The 16,350-nt window shown below is 35.5% G+C and overlaps 3 protein-coding genes across 6 annotated transcripts in view; 1 reads left to right on the top strand and 2 right to left on the bottom strand.

Annotated features, from left to right (window-relative positions):
* Nucleotides 1-4,416: 4,416 nt before the first annotated feature.
* LOC107723176 (uncharacterized) lies at nt 4,417-11,990 on the top strand. Of its 2 annotated transcripts, none has more exons than XM_016531708.1 (4): nt 4,417-4,486; nt 9,157-9,299; nt 9,379-10,229; nt 10,857-11,990. In XM_016531708.1, the coding sequence occupies exons 2-4, from the start codon at nt 9,181-9,183 to the stop codon at nt 11,933-11,935; spliced, it is 2,049 nt and encodes a 682-aa protein (XP_016387194.1). In that variant the 5' UTR covers nt 4,417-4,486; nt 9,157-9,180; the 3' UTR covers nt 11,936-11,990. The 2 variants fall into 2 exon arrangements, with proteins under 2 accessions (XP_016387194.1, XP_016387193.1); XM_016531707.1 differs by lacking the exon at nt 4,417-4,486 and adding an exon at nt 8,434-8,712.
* LOC107723178 (DNA repair protein complementing XP-A cells homolog) lies at nt 4,451-8,268 on the bottom strand. 2 transcript variants are annotated; one of them, XM_016531711.1, is made up of 7 exons: nt 8,094-8,268; nt 7,138-7,307; nt 6,941-7,051; nt 6,751-6,850; nt 6,355-6,520; nt 4,876-4,993; nt 4,451-4,625 (listed from the first exon to the last, which is right to left on the bottom strand). In XM_016531711.1, exons 2-7 carry the CDS (start codon nt 7,298-7,300, stop codon nt 4,471-4,473), a joined length of 813 nt encoding a protein of 270 aa, XP_016387197.1. In that variant the 5' UTR covers nt 7,301-7,307; nt 8,094-8,268; the 3' UTR covers nt 4,451-4,470. The 2 variants fall into 2 exon arrangements, with proteins under 2 accessions (XP_016387197.1, XP_016387198.1); XM_016531712.1 differs by lacking the exon at nt 8,094-8,268 and having other exon boundaries at nt 7,138-7,316.
* A 1,692-nt stretch (nt 11,991-13,682) lies between the features above and the next one.
* Nucleotides 13,683-16,350, bottom strand: part of saraf (store-operated calcium entry-associated regulatory factor) — a 3,628-nt gene continuing 960 nt past the window's right edge. Inside the window, exons 2-6 of one of the 2 annotated variants that reach the window (XM_016531710.1) lie at nt 16,036-16,214; nt 15,464-15,959; nt 14,857-15,022; nt 14,215-14,306; nt 13,683-14,035 (exon numbers count right to left, since the gene is read on the bottom strand). In XM_016531710.1, the coding sequence (XP_016387196.1) occupies nt 14,010-14,035; nt 14,215-14,306; nt 14,857-15,022; nt 15,464-15,959; nt 16,036-16,214 (959 nt within the window). In that variant the 3' untranslated portion in view covers nt 13,683-14,009. Of the gene's footprint in view, nt 14,036-14,214; nt 14,307-14,856; nt 15,026-15,463; nt 15,960-16,035; nt 16,215-16,350 lie in introns of both variants that reach the window. The other variant, XM_016531709.1, reaches the window with a different exon arrangement.

Consider the following 16,350-nt stretch of genomic DNA (forward strand, 5'->3'; position numbering starts at 1 on the left):
AAAATAAAGTTACAGTATTACCATATTTTTGTAAAACTTAAGGTAGCTTATCCACAATAAATCCTAATTGGCATAAAGGACCGCTATAGGTTTTCCAGACAATAACCATGGAAATGTTCAATATTACAAGAAAATGCCCTTCAAAAATAAACCTATAGAAATATTAGTAAGTTAAGACTAAATAAAAAGTGTGACAATTAGCTATAATAAATTATTTACAAACTGACATTCAAATAATATGCCAACATTTAGAAATGCTAACATTTTGTCAGACAGAAATGGAAAAATGTTATTAATCCTATACATTTATATACACATATTTATAGTAAGGTTTAATATTTTAACATTCATTAATGGATTAGTTATCAAACTTTTTAAGTCAATGTTCATTTATAAATATTGTACTGTTAAATTTTAAATCATTTGAATTCATAATACAATAACTAATGTTACTTTTAAATTGTAAAAATGTATAAGTATGTGTAGAAATTAACATTTACCAAGGATAATATGTGCCGTAAAATATTGTTTATTCATATTTTATATTAACTATTGGATTAATAAAAACATATAGAACTTAACTGAAAATTATCAATTACTCATATTTGGAAGTACTTGAATGAAGCATTTTACAGTGTTTATCAATTTTACTGATTAAGAACATTGTTATAAACTTTTAATTTAACACTAAATAAAATGTAAACTTTTGCAAAAAATGTGGGGTTTTGTTTATTTTGTTTTGCACAAAACAAGTGTACTTTTTAAGCATTTGCAGCGGAAGAGATCTAAACTTCTTTAGTAGAGAATCATAGTAGAGAAAGATGCCAGGCTGCACATACCCCTCCCTGCCAGTGGTTAATCTATCCTCCAGAGCTGTGGAGGAGTCGGGTACGAGGCTATTTAGAACAGTATGTAAAGCATTTGCATATGGAGTAAATGGGCCCGCACACATCTCGCATCTTGTGTATTACCATCACGTGTGCGAAAGGGTAAAAGATGGATCCACTATGACAGCTGTATATATAACAGACTACACTGAGCAGTTCAGAGCAGCCCTTTTCACACCAGAACGCACGCTGCTTACAAACTTGTCGGTGTCCGAATTTTTAACGACCTCCACAAAGCTGTTAAATTTAGGCAGCTATTTAAAATGGGGACGCCACACATGCAAGCACTTCCAGATCAGTTACTCACAGAGGGCCATATAAAACAGCAGGTGGCAAATCATGAGTGCCATTAATCAAAGCACAGGCATTAGCGTGGTATGTCCTTCTCTCTTTCTCTCTCACTCTGCTGTGCTTTGCTGGTCTTTCGGCCTTACATTGACCCCAAAGGTCAGCAGAGGTTATGGGACATCAGCTGCAATGCAAAGACACTAGGCAATTTCTATCTACAAAAATCAACAGCGTTACATGGCACTAAATAAACGTATGCATGTGTAAATGCATCAAGCTCTTCTGTAGTTTATGTTCAAGCTCAAATTAAGCTATGCTATATATTATTATGTTTTCAACTGTAACTAATCAACAAACAGCAGATCTATTATTACAATACTTGTGAAATTGCAGGTGGACAATTTAGCAGGCAGCTCGTCTCATGTCCCTGTGTGCATTAGTTGAGTCAGTGTGAATGATGATAAAAGCGTGGAGGGTTTTGAATTTCAGAACTGCAATGCTGGGACTTCACAATTAGGTCATAAGAACGCACCAGGCATGAGAACATAAATAAAAATGCCCCACTAAAGGAGCTTGAGGAATGAATTAATTACCGTCTGTGACGTTGACACTGTCAAATACTTTTGCATCCGTAGTTTGTCCATAGTTTACATGAGTCCATAGTTTTGACATAGCCTGACAAAATGAACATGCACGCCTTTAAATCCATGGGAGGAACATTTACAGTCTGAGGGAGTGAACATGTGTCTTTTAAATTATGGTAACAGCTACGAGAAAGAGCTAATGGAAAACCAACCCACAAGCTCTGCTCTCAGCTGTTTTCAATATTGATGATAATAATAAGCAATGTTTCTTGAGCAGCAAATCAGCATTAGAATGAGTTCTGAAGGATCACGTGACACTGAAAGCTGGAGTAATGATCAACTTTTCCATCACAGAAATAAATTACATTTGTAAAAATGTTAAAACAGAAAAGTTATTTTAAATTTTAATAATACTTCAAAACCATTACTGTTTTTACGGTATTTTTGATCTAATAAAAGCATCCTGTGTGAGCATGAAAATCCTGTTAGACTAAAAAATCTGTTAAAAAATAAAAAATAAAAATCTTGCTAAACAGTAGTATATAATACATATTCCACATAAACTACTTTAGTAGTTTTTTATTAACCAAAAAATTATTTTAACATATGTTTCGCATTACTGACATTTCAGGACATTGTTGTCCTTCGTTTCTACAGTGGCCCAAAGAGGCCAAAGACTAAAAAGCTAACAAGATATAGGGCGAACACAAATAATGGCAGCAATGCATGGCATGTGTAACCCTGCCTTAGTGGACACCATGACAAAAGTAACGTTCACACATTCACGCTCTTACTCACTTACGCAGGCTTCGCCGTGATAAAACTAGGCAAGTGGTCCGATCATACAGTAGGAGTCCCTGAAGAATAATAATATGCATGTTTGTGGTCATTGAGTGGTCATCAGTAATAAAAGCTGATAAGGGGCAATGTAAACTCAGAATGGAGAAACACTTTCTAATAAGATTTTTTTTTTTATTACAAACACATTTCATTGACTAAATTCATTATTTCAAATACAGCATAAAGTATCTAGCCAACCTTGGCATGAAAGGTGAGGAAAAAAGTGGCCATTAAGGAATGAGTGCATTCGTGCTTCTTGTGAATTAGGAAGCCTGATACTTTCAATACTCACACAGACAGACTGAAACACAACACCGTGAGAGAATCTCTATCACCAATATCTCTCACTGAACAAACAGGCACTGGACTTTACGAGGTAGGAGAGTGAGAAAAGAGATCCTGTTACCGGTTCAACTTTGGACCAGTTTGGTGCTTTTGCCTCATCATTATGATAATCAGGAATGATAATCTCACAATTGAAAGGGCAGATGTTTGGTAATCAACACATCCTACATTTTAAATGAACACTTGATTGGATGTAATATTTAATATATTATCATTTGTATTTTCTTCTCCATTTCACAGATTTAGAGTATATTCAACAGTGTGCTCAACCCAAAATAAAAAAAGAACTCAACCTTACATCATCTATCATTTTGATCATCCAGTTTTCTGAAACCAGTAGCTCTACAGTGCCCTCTTGTGATCTAATCTAGTGTGACACACTCTAATCTTAAAGGAGTAGTTCACTTCCAGAATGGAAATTTTTTGATAATTTACTCACCCCCATGTCATCCGAGATGTTCATGTCTTTCTTTCTTCAGTCGCATAAAAAATTAAGTTTCTTGAGGAAAACATTCCAGGAATTTTCTCCATATAATGGACTTCATTGGCGGCCAACGGGTTGAAGATCCAAATTGCAGTTTCAATGCAGCTTCAAAGGACTCTACACGATCCCAGCCGAGGAATAAGTGTCTTATCTAGCGAAACGATTTTTCCATTTTCTAAAAAAAAACACAAATTTATATACATTTTAACCACAAATGCTCGTCATGCACTAGCTCTGCGATGCGCAAGCGCGTCTTCACGCATTGTGTAATCACGTTGGAAAAGTCACTGGCGTGGTTAGTTCTTCGTCTGTGTATTTCGGTTCAAAAAGGTAGGGTAGTCCTTCTTATTTTCTCCTCCAACATCAAAATTGTCTGACATCGTTACCTTTGTTGTAAAGGGCGTTTGACTTTCTTTGCACGTTCGCTTTGTAAACAATAGGTCGGTACTTTTGTCTATGTCATGCATGCAAGACCAGCATTTGTGGTTAAAAAGTATATAAATTTCTCTCTTTTTTTTTTAGAAAACGACAAATCGTTTCACTAGATCAGATCCTTATTCCTTGGCTGGGATTGCGTAGAGCCCTTTGAAGCTGCACTGAAACTGAAATTTGGACCTTCAAACCACTGACTACCATAGAAGTCCACTATATGGAGGAAAATCCTGGAATGCTTTCCTCAAAAACCTTAACTTCTTTTCGACTGAAGAAAGAAAGTCATATACATCTTGGATGTCACGGGGGTGAGTAAATTATCAGGAAATTTTCATTCTGGAAGTGAACTACTCCTTTAATGCTGACATTTCTAAACTTCAGAAGGCAACTTCAGAACACAATACAGCACCTCTATGTTGGTTAGAAGTTTCAGATACTCCAAATTGGTTCAAGTGGAAACTGATGCAAACCTGTTTTGGTACCTGGACTGCGAGCCAAGAGAATGTGTCGAGGACCAGAAGCAAGATCATTGTTACTCTTCACTGACCTGGATCCGGACCGTGCTTCTTCCCTGAACAGTAGCCACAGCAGTGAGACCTCCAAGACATATTTACATCTTCTCAAAAGTGAGTTCGTGTCCACATGTTTGACACACTTTCCTGTAGAGATCTTCCTCTTCGTCTAGCAGCTCCTCAGGGCCGTAAACATGCTGATGAACGCTGGTATCTTTCTTAAACATACTGCTCCTGACTGCCCACCTTAACTCTGAAAGCCAGATGAAGATGGAGAGCAATGTATAAAGACACACTGTGACCAAATGTAGCCAGTATCAACTTATTCATTTAAAGTTTTCATTAGTTCTTCTTTGTCTAATAAGTACATTGAACAGATTTTTTTTCTATGATTGCTATTTACTTCTCTAAACGTACAGTCTTTTTAAGTGTAATAAGTTTTTAGTGTATATTTAAAATCTGACAGTCAAAGAGTAACTGACTAGACTGCTCAGCATTCATACCTTTAACCTTTTTATTAAAGCGTTTCTGCTTTTGCACCTCCCTGTTCTCATCTCTGCTCTCTTTGGCCTCCTCCAGAGACTCCTCACTGCCCCACACCTCCAGAGAGCGCTTTACCACCTTAAATTTCATAAAAATATGGTATACAGTATTTATACACAAACAAAACCGAACAAACTATGCAACTTACTTTTACTTTTAGTCATTTAGCAGACGCTTTTATCCAAAGCGACTTACAAATAAGAAAAAGTAATTAAAACTAAAAGCTAAAACTCTATAAATACTATATATATATACACACATTTAAGAAAATAAAAGAAATTAAATAAAAATGACAAATGCATACAACAACACTTCAAAACTAAAACATTTAAATTTAAATTTAGCATTTAAAATACGTTTTTGGATGTGTGCCCGGTGGAGTCGCACGGTAGAGTCGATGGTCTTTAATTTAACTTAAATTTAATTTTACATTTTTAAAAAACGTAATGCTGTTCTTTAGAAATATGTTCTTTGCTCAACTTTAAGATTTTATGAATCGTGGAAAAAAAAAAAATCACAAGAATTTTAAGCAGCATGACTTTTTACAGCACTAATAATAATAAGAAATGTTTCTTGAGCAGTAAATCAGCATATTAGAATGATTTCTTAAGGATCATGTGACACTGAAGACTGGAGTAATGATGCTGAAAATTCAGCTTTACCATCACAGGAATAAATTACATTTACAATTACATTATCATACTGTTTTATGATAATTTTGTTCAAATAATTGTACATTTGGTGATCACGAGCACTTATTTCGGAAACATACATTTTTTTTAAATGATATAACGAAGAAATAAACCAAAATTAATAAATCATAACAATTTCATATTAGCTATTGTTTTAACTAATGTTAATGTAAAAACCCTTGTTGTGAAGTGTACCCATAATATTATAATCAATTTGACACTCTAAAAGATTAAATGAAAATTTTTATAATGTTCAAAATATTTCTCCTTCAGGCTTAACTAATGGTGTGTGTTTTTTGTACAGTTTGAGACTAAAAAGGCAGATGTGAAGTCATAGAAGTGTTTGGGAACATGTTTTTTTTTTTTTTAAATAATTATTTTTGCATGTTTTTATTTCATGGTGTTCTAACTTTTTATTTATTCGAAGCATGGCTTTTAGTTTAATATTTGGATGTGTTGAACCTACCTGTGTCTTTAAGTAGAGTTTCATGTCTCCCCAGCGTGGATTGTGAGGATTTTTCCTCAGAATAAATCGCAGCAGTTTTACATTTACAGTGGTAATAATGACACGTATAAAGCATAAACTATAGTTGGTTAAGTTAACGGTACTATAATACATAAAGCAAAGAGTGTTTGGGAACATGTTTTTTTTTTATCATTTTTGCATGTTTTTATTTCATGGTGTTCTAACTTTTTATTTATCCTAAGCATGGATTTTAGTTTAATATTTGGATGTGTTGAACCTACCTGTGTCTTTAAGTAGAGTTTCATGTCTCCCCAGCGTGGATTGTGAGGATTTTTCCTCAGAATAAATCGCAGCAGTGGCTCCCTCTTATCCAGATCACAATCCTTCAGGAGGAAATTCTGTTTGGCTTCCGTGCGAGATATTAGCTTGTGCTTCACTTCGTTGTCTCTATGCAAACATATGCAATTATAAAATGAAATACACATACACATTACAGTGCTTGTTTTGAGCAGCTGTTGAACTGCAGGTGCACAGGAAACACAACGAAGTACTGAAACTGAAATACTGAGATAAACAATAAGATAAATACAGTAATAACAGCTTCAGCCAGTAAACTCAGTTAGCTCTGTAACACTAATTTAAAGGTATGTTTTAACCACTATATATAGATGCCATACCTGCATTTATCACACACAGATAGATCAAAACTGTTGCTGAGATAAGAATCCATAAATGGTTTTAGACACTCCTCACGCATTAGATAATCAGGCTCCATCACTGGTGCAGAAAAACACACAATTTTCAACTTCAGTTAAAAACAAATGGAAAAACATGCATATGTTGGTTAGTGATGCCATTTTTGATTACCTGGTTGCTCAACCACTCTCTTTCCCTGCTGCTCCTCCTCTGTTGTCTCCTCCTCAATAAAGAAGCCTGCACCCGAGTCTATAGTTTTTGACACTTTAGCACATGTAGCTCCTGAGGAAAGACAGATTATTGTACACGCTACATGATAAAGTGAAATTTGTGCAAATTCATATATGTTTTGTTAACACATGGCAAACCTTCTGGAGCTGAGGATGGTCTATTTGCAAGCCTGGCTTGCCTGAGCATTAATGCCCGTTGTCTGTTCCTTTCAATTTTGGCCAACATGTGTGGTGTTAAGGTCACACTGGAATAGTTTGAAGAGTTTGCATCTTGAGAATGACTGGCTTCTGGCACATCCATGATCAGTCTGTATAGGTACAACACCAGTTTGAACACATTTAGTCATTCATTCGTTTCACAATAACAATCAGTAAGTAATAAAAAATGATTGGTACAAATAAAAGTTTGCAGTGAACAAAAATCAAAACAAGCAACATTTAACCACAATAACTATAACTACAAGTAACTATAAATGAATGAATAAATACATAAAAAATTACAAATTAAATTTTATATATTATGAATCTACTGTGATAATAATACTAAATGTATATAGCATATACTATAGTTTGTTATTATAACATCACTCTACTCTAAGTTTAGGAATAATGTAGTGACCAAAAATCAAAATCTTTCAAGCATTTAACAACAATCCATAAGATCAATATGAATGAAAAAAATACATGGAAAAAAAAATACATTCATAAAATATTAGAGAAATCTCAAATCAAATTTAACACATTAGAAATTTACAATGATAACAATACATGCGCACAGCATAAACTTTAGTTGATTACTATAATCCATGTGAATCAATCACTGAATAAATGCATAATAAAATATTAGATTCCTAATCAGATATAATATATTTTACGTTTACAGTGGTAATAATGACACGTATAAATCATAAACTATAGTTGGTTAAGTTAACGTTACTATAATACATACTATAATACAATCAGAGTTATGTGCCCTCTAGAAGCTTGCGTTCTGCAAGTGAACGGCGTATTATTGTGCCATCTCAAAGAGGCACAAAATCACTTTCACGGACTTTTTCATTAACTGTTCCCTCCTGGTGGAATGACATACCTACCGTAACAAGGAATCGTAAAAGCGTTGTCATACCGGAAACTTTATTTTCGGTTTTTACAGTTGGTCCGAGGATCTTGAAAGCACCAGTTCAGAATGTCAGTTTAATGTTTACGAGCGTGCCGTGCGCTGTTGTGAAGTCCTTCTCTTCTTTGGATATTTTGCGTCAAAAGACCATCATCGCCATCTACTGGTTCTTTTGTGGAACCGCGTTGAGAAGGAACGCATTAGTCGTCATAGCAACCTAAACCTCTCATTTGAAGAGTGAGCAGCATCTGGTGACCACGTAGGCTTATGCTATTCTCTTATAATACTTGTCGTTATTCACTTATTATATGTTATATTATTTATACACTTATTAGAAGGTAAAGATCTAACAATATTTATATTTTAACCCAAAACGGAAATGGTAGGCTACACATTTGCACACATATAATTCAATGCATGTTATGATTCAATTTCTTGAAGCATTTCGATCAATCTTTCAGATAGGATGTAGAAAAATCATTCAAAAACAGTTACTCGCCCAAGCTGCCAAATCAATGATTTTTCTTGAAATTGACATGGGCACTCTAGAGTTGAAAAAAAAAAAAAAAAACGAACTTCCACCTATAACTGCTCAGGTAAGACCATGTTTTCACAGTTTGTTGTTATTGTTTTGAATGCTGAAAACGGCCATTTTTGTGAAGGTATAACGTAAAAATTTTTTAAAGATGTGTGAAAAGTAGCTAATGACTTTTAATTAGCAATACATTAATAAGCAAAGGTCGCGGTCAATATATAACACAAATTCTCTGGTAAAATACAATGTAAATAATTATCTGGTTACTGCAAAATTATACAGCTCTGAACTGTCTAATAACGGTTTTCATTTTTGGATTTTTCCTGCATGTTCAATGTTTTAGAGCTGGAGAAACTTGTAGAAAATGTAGAAATTGGCTACATCATTTTATTTACGTTTTATACAAAAGCAATATTTGATTATTTATTTTTTAAGTCTTTATTTGTTTGTTTATCTATCTATCTATCTATCTATCTATAACATATCTGTTCTATTGTCTGCTTAGGTGTCAGCTCAAAAAACTTCGCACATGGAAACTCCCCATGGAGATTCAACTTTTCAGACATTCATGGCACTCAAAACAGCCACACAACATCAGCTTCCAGCGCCATGGCATATGTTTGACCCGCTCCAAATGATACCCAACAAGTAAGTTCAATCCCATCATATAGAAAAGCACATGCAAGAGCTGGCCTGCAAACAAAAATATAAATTTCTCCATTTTCAGATCTCGCAATATTGTCAAGAGGACCCTCAAAGACAAGCATATTTCTAAATCAAAACTTGCCCATATGTTTGTGCAAATTGTTGAGTGGATAAGAACAGTGTCCATGGATGTGGTCCTTCCGGCTCTAGTTCTCTGTCTGCGAGAAGAGGAGAGCATGATTTTGGAAGCTAAAACGAGAGCTGAAGAGTGGGAGAAACTGAACATTAATGTGCCCTACAATAGTAACTGCGCTCACTGTGTCGGCCCTATCGCTTCCACTGACAGGACGAGCAATGGTGCTCACATCTCAGGTGTTGAGAGTGAAGAGGCAGGCATCATTGGCATGACTGTTTTTGCACAAGTGATGGATTTCTTACACTGCAAATATCTATTAAACATGTCCGAAAGGCGCTTTCTGGAAACTCTTGAGCCATCAGACAGCTTAAAATCTTTAGACTGCTGCCTCAAGCAAGAGTTAATCCATACGTTTAATAAAGATCTCATCAACTGCGTTTACCAGGAGCTCTTGACTAATGACATGGGCAAGACATTCCCTGTCGATTACTTGTGCTTGGAGCTTTTGCGTCAAATGTTCACTGAAATACCTGCGCGCTGGGAATTCTACATGGACGTGCTTAAATACTTCTGTCGGCGGGCAGCAGAGAACCACCTGAAGTTGTTCTTGAAATGGCCACGCACACCACATGAAGATCGCATGGAGGAGAACTGGCACTCTGTTGGCCCCAGGACCGTGACAAAAGCTGAGAGAAGAACTCTGGACATCCTCAGCAAAACAGTGACTGATATGATAATGAATATCGTGGATCAAGCCACTGAAAATCCTCTGCGGGCTGCTGAGATAGTCAGGCGAGGTATACAGTACATGCTGTTTTCATTCACTTGATGTGTATGTACAGTATTCACCTCTAGTGACTTATCTGAGAGGTCACTATGGTGCCTGTAGAGACACTAATACCATAAATCAAACGGAATATAATGAAATACTAAAAGTTAGATAAAAACAATGCAAGTGCATTTAATTAAATTAAATTAAATGTTTTATTTTATTTTACTTTATATTTTGATATAATAACAATATTTATTATATTTTATTTTTTATATACAACAACATTATTCTTATTTTAATTTATTTTAATACAACAACAGCAATATTTTTTATTTTATTTATTTTATAGACACAAGCAATATTTTTTATTTTTATAATACAACAGTAATATTTTATTTTACTTTATTTTTTGATACAATAACAATATTCTGTTTATGTTATGAATTTTTTAAATATTTTATTAATCTAACATATCTATCTTTTTATGCCACTGTCTGCTTTGTTCCTGGAAAATCCCCATGATTTCAGTTTTCATAATTCATGTCAACTAAAACAGCCACACTACTACAGCTTGCAGTGCCATTTTGTACACATTCTAAAGCAGATTGCGAATTTAAAAAAAATTGTTTGCTAATTCCTGTTGTTCTTTTAGGGAAGAAATCAGGTGCACAATCTACTGAAGAGTCAGAATTTTGGGGAAGTAAAACTCCAAAGCCTGATATAGTGCCTGACAATGAGATGCTTGGACCAAGTTCTGGAATAAAAGTGGAGGACCTTGATTCAGAGGAGGAACTGGAGCTTGAGGATGTCGTTTCTAAATGCTTTGAGGAGCTGTATGAGCTGAAAAGATTGAAAAGTGAAACTCCAAAGCCTTACATAATCCCTGAGAATGAGCTGTTCACACCAAGACCTGGAATAAAGAAAAAGACCTTCGATTCAGAACAGAAGATGGAGCTTGAGGATATACTTGATGAAGCTCCATTTGAAAGAAGCAGCCAGTCAGGAACAGAAGAAGAAGAAATAACTGAAGCCTCTCAAGGTTTAACTTATTTGCCATATCATCTTGTAGAAAGTGTTGTTAATGGACTGCTTGCAAAATTTGAGGTTGCTGACATTTTTGCCATTTATCTTTCTGATGCTCTTGTCTCCAATCTGGTAAAGGGACTAGCAAACCTGGCAGGAATTAATGTTGCTACCTGCAGTCTTAGAAATAAGTGCCTTCCTGATGAGAATCATGTTGTTTTACAAATTGTAAATGAAACTCATGGTATCCTGGCACATAAGAACTACTTGAAGTCAGTATGGCATGAAAATGAAATAGCTGTAAGCTATCTGACAGCTGTCTTATCTGCAGTTATCCTCGACTACACACTGGTGCGTCCTAAGGCACAAAATAATGGCTTGACCAGCGAAAGCTTAACCTTATGGAGATGGAAGGCTGGGTCCTGCACACCTAGAATTAGTAATCAGTTTTCTGTTGAGAAAGAGCTGATGCAGGATGACACTGATTCATCTCTTTGCAACGCCACTCAAGCTAGCGCCAATGAAATGAGCTTCAAGGATTGTGACCAAGAAGAAATAGATGAAGACCCGAGACCAGACTGTGATAAATCTGCCGGTACAGCTTTTAGAGACGTCACTTTGAAAGTAAAGAGAGGTATTCAAGCCTCCCTTTCCAAACTCTTCTTTTTCAAAAGCAAGGATAGTCAGCGAGTTGGCCCATGTCCTTGAGGAAGAAAAAAATAAAATAGAAAAACAGAAAATTTTTACCTGAGAAACTTCAATAAAAAAATTTCATTTGTTGGAAAAAAAAGAAGAAAAAAAAACATTAATGTGGACAATGCTTTTTTTTTTAATTTTTTTTAAAAAATCACATACAATCACACTGCTAAAGATTTATACACAGCTGTTTTTATACCTACATCTTTGCAACTTATTAAATACGTACTAAATTAAATATTTATAAAGATATTTAATTTATTTTATTTTTACTATCTTTGATTTATAAATGTAAACACTTTTTTGATACATTGTACGTACTAAATATATGGGTCATTCTGTCAAAATCATCCAATTTTCAAAAACGTCCCAGCTCAAATTTTACATATAGATTTTTTTTTTCATTTGCATATCCTACTGTATTTCTTGTACATTTTGCTGAGGTCAAACCTTATACCCATATTTAATTTCACAGCCTGTGAATCAACAGTGACTTTGCTCTTTGATACTGTGATGCACTTGGGATGTAAGCCATACCTGGATAGCCAAAGATCATCCTGCATTTGCCACTATGAGGAGAAGGCTGATCTGTGAACGGTTAATAGGTTTATGTAGAGGTTTGATTGTTTATTGTCTCAGGGTACTGCAAGATGCAATACAATTTGTTTCTTCACTTTGTATGCATTCATTGCAATGTCATAGTTAACGGTGTATTTTGTAATTACAGAAAAATTTTACACCTTGGACACAATTATTGGCACCCCTAGAAAGTCTTATGAGTAAAATATCTGTGAAGTATATTCCCATTCATATTTACAATTTTGAGCATACCAGGGTGATTATGAACATGAAATTATCCAGCCATGGCTTCCTGTGTCACAGGAATATAAATAGGAGGGAAAACAAAGCCCAAATTCCCTTAATCATCCATCACAATGAGAAAAACCAAAGAATATATTTCTATTGTGCAGCAAAACATAATTGAGCTTCACAAATTAGGGTGCCAATAATTCTGACCACAACAGTATATATATATATATATATATATATATATATATAAACTTGAAAAGATTAATCTTGTGGAAAAGACTTGTGAAACCTTGATGAGCCAATAATCTGAATCAGTAGACACATATGTGGAGTTCATATGTTCAGGTGAGCATGATAATTTAATGGAGATAAACTTCAAAAGATCTGTACACAACTGTTAACCTACAAACGTCACCCTGACTTCATTAATATTATAGTTAACTAGAAATGCCAAATAGTCATAGCAAGAAGAGCTTTAACAAATCAGAATTTTAATATCAAAAGCAATGAGTAATAGAGTGAGCCAATAGACAAATTATGCCTTAGCGAATGAGAATGTTTTCACAACAGAAAGAACTTTATCACAGTATGTCCAGTAATCTCACTCAAAAAAAAAAAAAAAAAAGATTTTACATGCCTTTGATTTGATCTTTTTTATCAAGAAAAAAGTCCACATGAAATTCCATTTGCAACCCTTTTGTTCTTTCATATTTCTGCAAGAACTTATTCATTGAGAATTTATTAGATTGTCTATACCATAATGGAATCAGAAATGAATCTGATGACATTTTTTCCAAAAAAAATCATTTATTAGAAGACATTTTTTCTTTGTAATATTATGTGCGAATCATTACAGAATAGGGCCAAGAACTTGCGTTAAGAAAGTCAATAGGGTCCATTTTGATTTAATGTTGAGTTTAAATATTTACCGAATATTTTTATATTAAGATTCTATATTATCTATTTATATAGAAAATAAAGTCCTTTAGAATGTAAAACATTTAAATAACAGTTTCTTTTGAGAAGAAACTGCATTAAACACTTAATAAACAGTAAGATCAGTTGTATTTGGGTGTGTTGTTTTTTAAACCCATAGTGAAGACCAGAATGAAAAAAGGCAGGTTGTTTTAAGAGAACAGCAACAAACCAATCAAAGCAATAATATGCTATCTAGTTTAGTCTTGGGCAATAAATGAACAGTAGTATGAATAAAAAGTTGTAATTCCTTGTAATATGTCTGTTGATCATGTCCAATGTGAGAATTGAGGTTGCTCAATCATCTTCTTTTAGTTCCTCCAAAACCTGCACCAGAAAACACCATAAATAGATCTCATTTCCAAAGTACACATCTAATTGGCTTCTGATGGCTTACTCATGGCATTATGCAGCCCAGTGCACAGTGACATTATAGGACAGAAATGTGCTTTGAAATAAACACAAAAGCACATCTGGAATCTGTAACTAAATTTGCTATAGTTTACCTGAGGCGGTCCGTGTTCCTGAGCTTGTTTTTGGTGCTGGAGAAGGTCGGTTGGTGTAAGATGGTCCTGCGAAGCCCATGGGTGGCTGACGTCTAATATCAACATAAAAGTCAGGTGAAGACTGAGCTAAAGATTACTGCATTTAGATTTACATTAATGCTGTTAGCTTAGCAGATCATTTCTTACCAAAAAGGCCAAAACTGTTATGATTACCAACAGCATTTGCAAATAGTCACAATACCAATGCCGTGTATTTATTTGATGTGTGGTTAAGCGAGTTGTGCATACTGTAGTAGAGAGACTATGAATGATCAATAATGACTATTTATTTTGGGAAATATGGAGCACTTGAGAATATGATCACTTACTGGTCTTATGCAATGTATCTTATTTTTGTTAATTTTTTCCTTTATGTTTCACGAATGTAACCACTGATCTTTTGACTTGACTGCCCTTCTAGTATTTTACATATCAGAGATATTTATATTTGACATCTTTTACATTATTTTGCTTCTTTTTGGACCTCAAATTGAAGTGTATGCCTTGTCAAAAACGAAATAAAGGTTATAAAAAAATATGTAGCCTTGATACATACAAGTGCTTGCTATAAGTAAATTATGTGAGGATATGTTGCTTGCTTACCTCTGATTCCCAAACAAATATCCCAGAATTCCACCTGTGCCCATTCCAGTCCAGAATCCACCCCCACCACGTCCACCAGTGTTTCCACCAGTGAAACCAGTCCAAGAACTCTGAGGTCTGGTGTACGCATCAGAAAAGCCGTACCCGGGTCTTGAGCTGGAGTGGTCTGCTGAGAGAACCCACAAAACAGAAAATATTACACACTCCCCATAAACAAATATGCAAATATTATGCACATTTGGTTACACTTAGACTTTCAATGTCATCACTCACCCCTCATCTTGTTCGAACCTGTATTAGTTTCTTGTTTCTGTGGAACACAAAAGATATTTTGAAGAATGTTAGTAACCAAACAGTTTTGGTTCCCATTGACTTGCATTATATTTTTGACCATACAATGGGAGTCAATGGGAAGTGAAACTGTTTGGTTACCAACACTTTTCCAAATGTAATTTGTGTTCCACAGAAACAAGAAAGTCATACAGGTTTGGAATGACATGATTGTGAGTAACTTTCATTTCTGGGTAGCGGATCCCTTTACGTCTATAATAATAATAGAGAATGGAATCATATTGAAAATGACAAGACAGATAGATTGATTGATTACCTGAGTAATAATCTGGTTTGAATCCAGGCGGCGGTGGCTCCATACCCTGGCTGTTATCCCATGTCCCGCTGTATCCCTGGGATCCATCTCCTCTGTAACCTTGGTGGCCGTGAGTAGGACTGCACAGAAACATCTTGTATACAGCATATGCCACCAGCAAAAGGAAAGCGATCACTATAAGCCCACCCACTCCATCACCAGATGGGCCATTCTGGAAGGGATACTGGCCGTTAGACTGTTGCGAATGGCCTCCGCTCTGCTGCTGCTTATGATTGGAAAAGCCTTGGAAGAAGTTCGAGGCAAAGTCTGAGAAGCCCGACGAGCCCCCGGAGCCGTGCGTGTGCTGCTGCCTCCCTTCTGCCGTGAGCTCCAGCGTGTACTCCAGACCGCAGGAGCCTCTCAGCACATTTGCGTCATTGGGACTGTTATAGCCTTCACAGGAGACCTCCACGCGCCCGAACCTGTACGCGTTGTCCATGTCAGCCTTGCATTCCCACTATAAGAAGAGAGAGAGTAATACTATGAATAGTGTAGAGACATACAGTATGCAAGAGGCAGTTTTGGAGTCTTACCTGTGTGTCTATGCCATCTGATCCGCTGTTGTAACACTGGACCACCTCAGGAACGAATGATCCACAGCCAGCTGATCCTCCGACACACTGCAGCTGTGGCACAGGACTGGAGCGCCGTGCAGTGGTGTAGCGTCCTCTGTGGAGCGTGAGCACCTGAACATCACGCAGTAACACAGCCTCTGTCGCAGGAAAAAAAGATTTTATGAATATTTCTTCTTATCTGACCACACCCCCAAAACATTTGGTATCACACAAAAGCATCGGATAACCTCTTTAAGAAACAGAGATTTTATAAGATATTTCATTTATATTATA

This window comes from Sinocyclocheilus rhinocerous, unplaced genomic scaffold, assembly GCF_001515625.1.
Source record: "Sinocyclocheilus rhinocerous isolate Xijiao unplaced genomic scaffold, SAMN03320098_v1.1 scaffold1325, whole genome shotgun sequence".
In the NCBI taxonomy this organism is placed as follows: Eukaryota; Metazoa; Chordata; class Actinopteri; order Cypriniformes; family Cyprinidae; genus Sinocyclocheilus; species Sinocyclocheilus rhinocerous.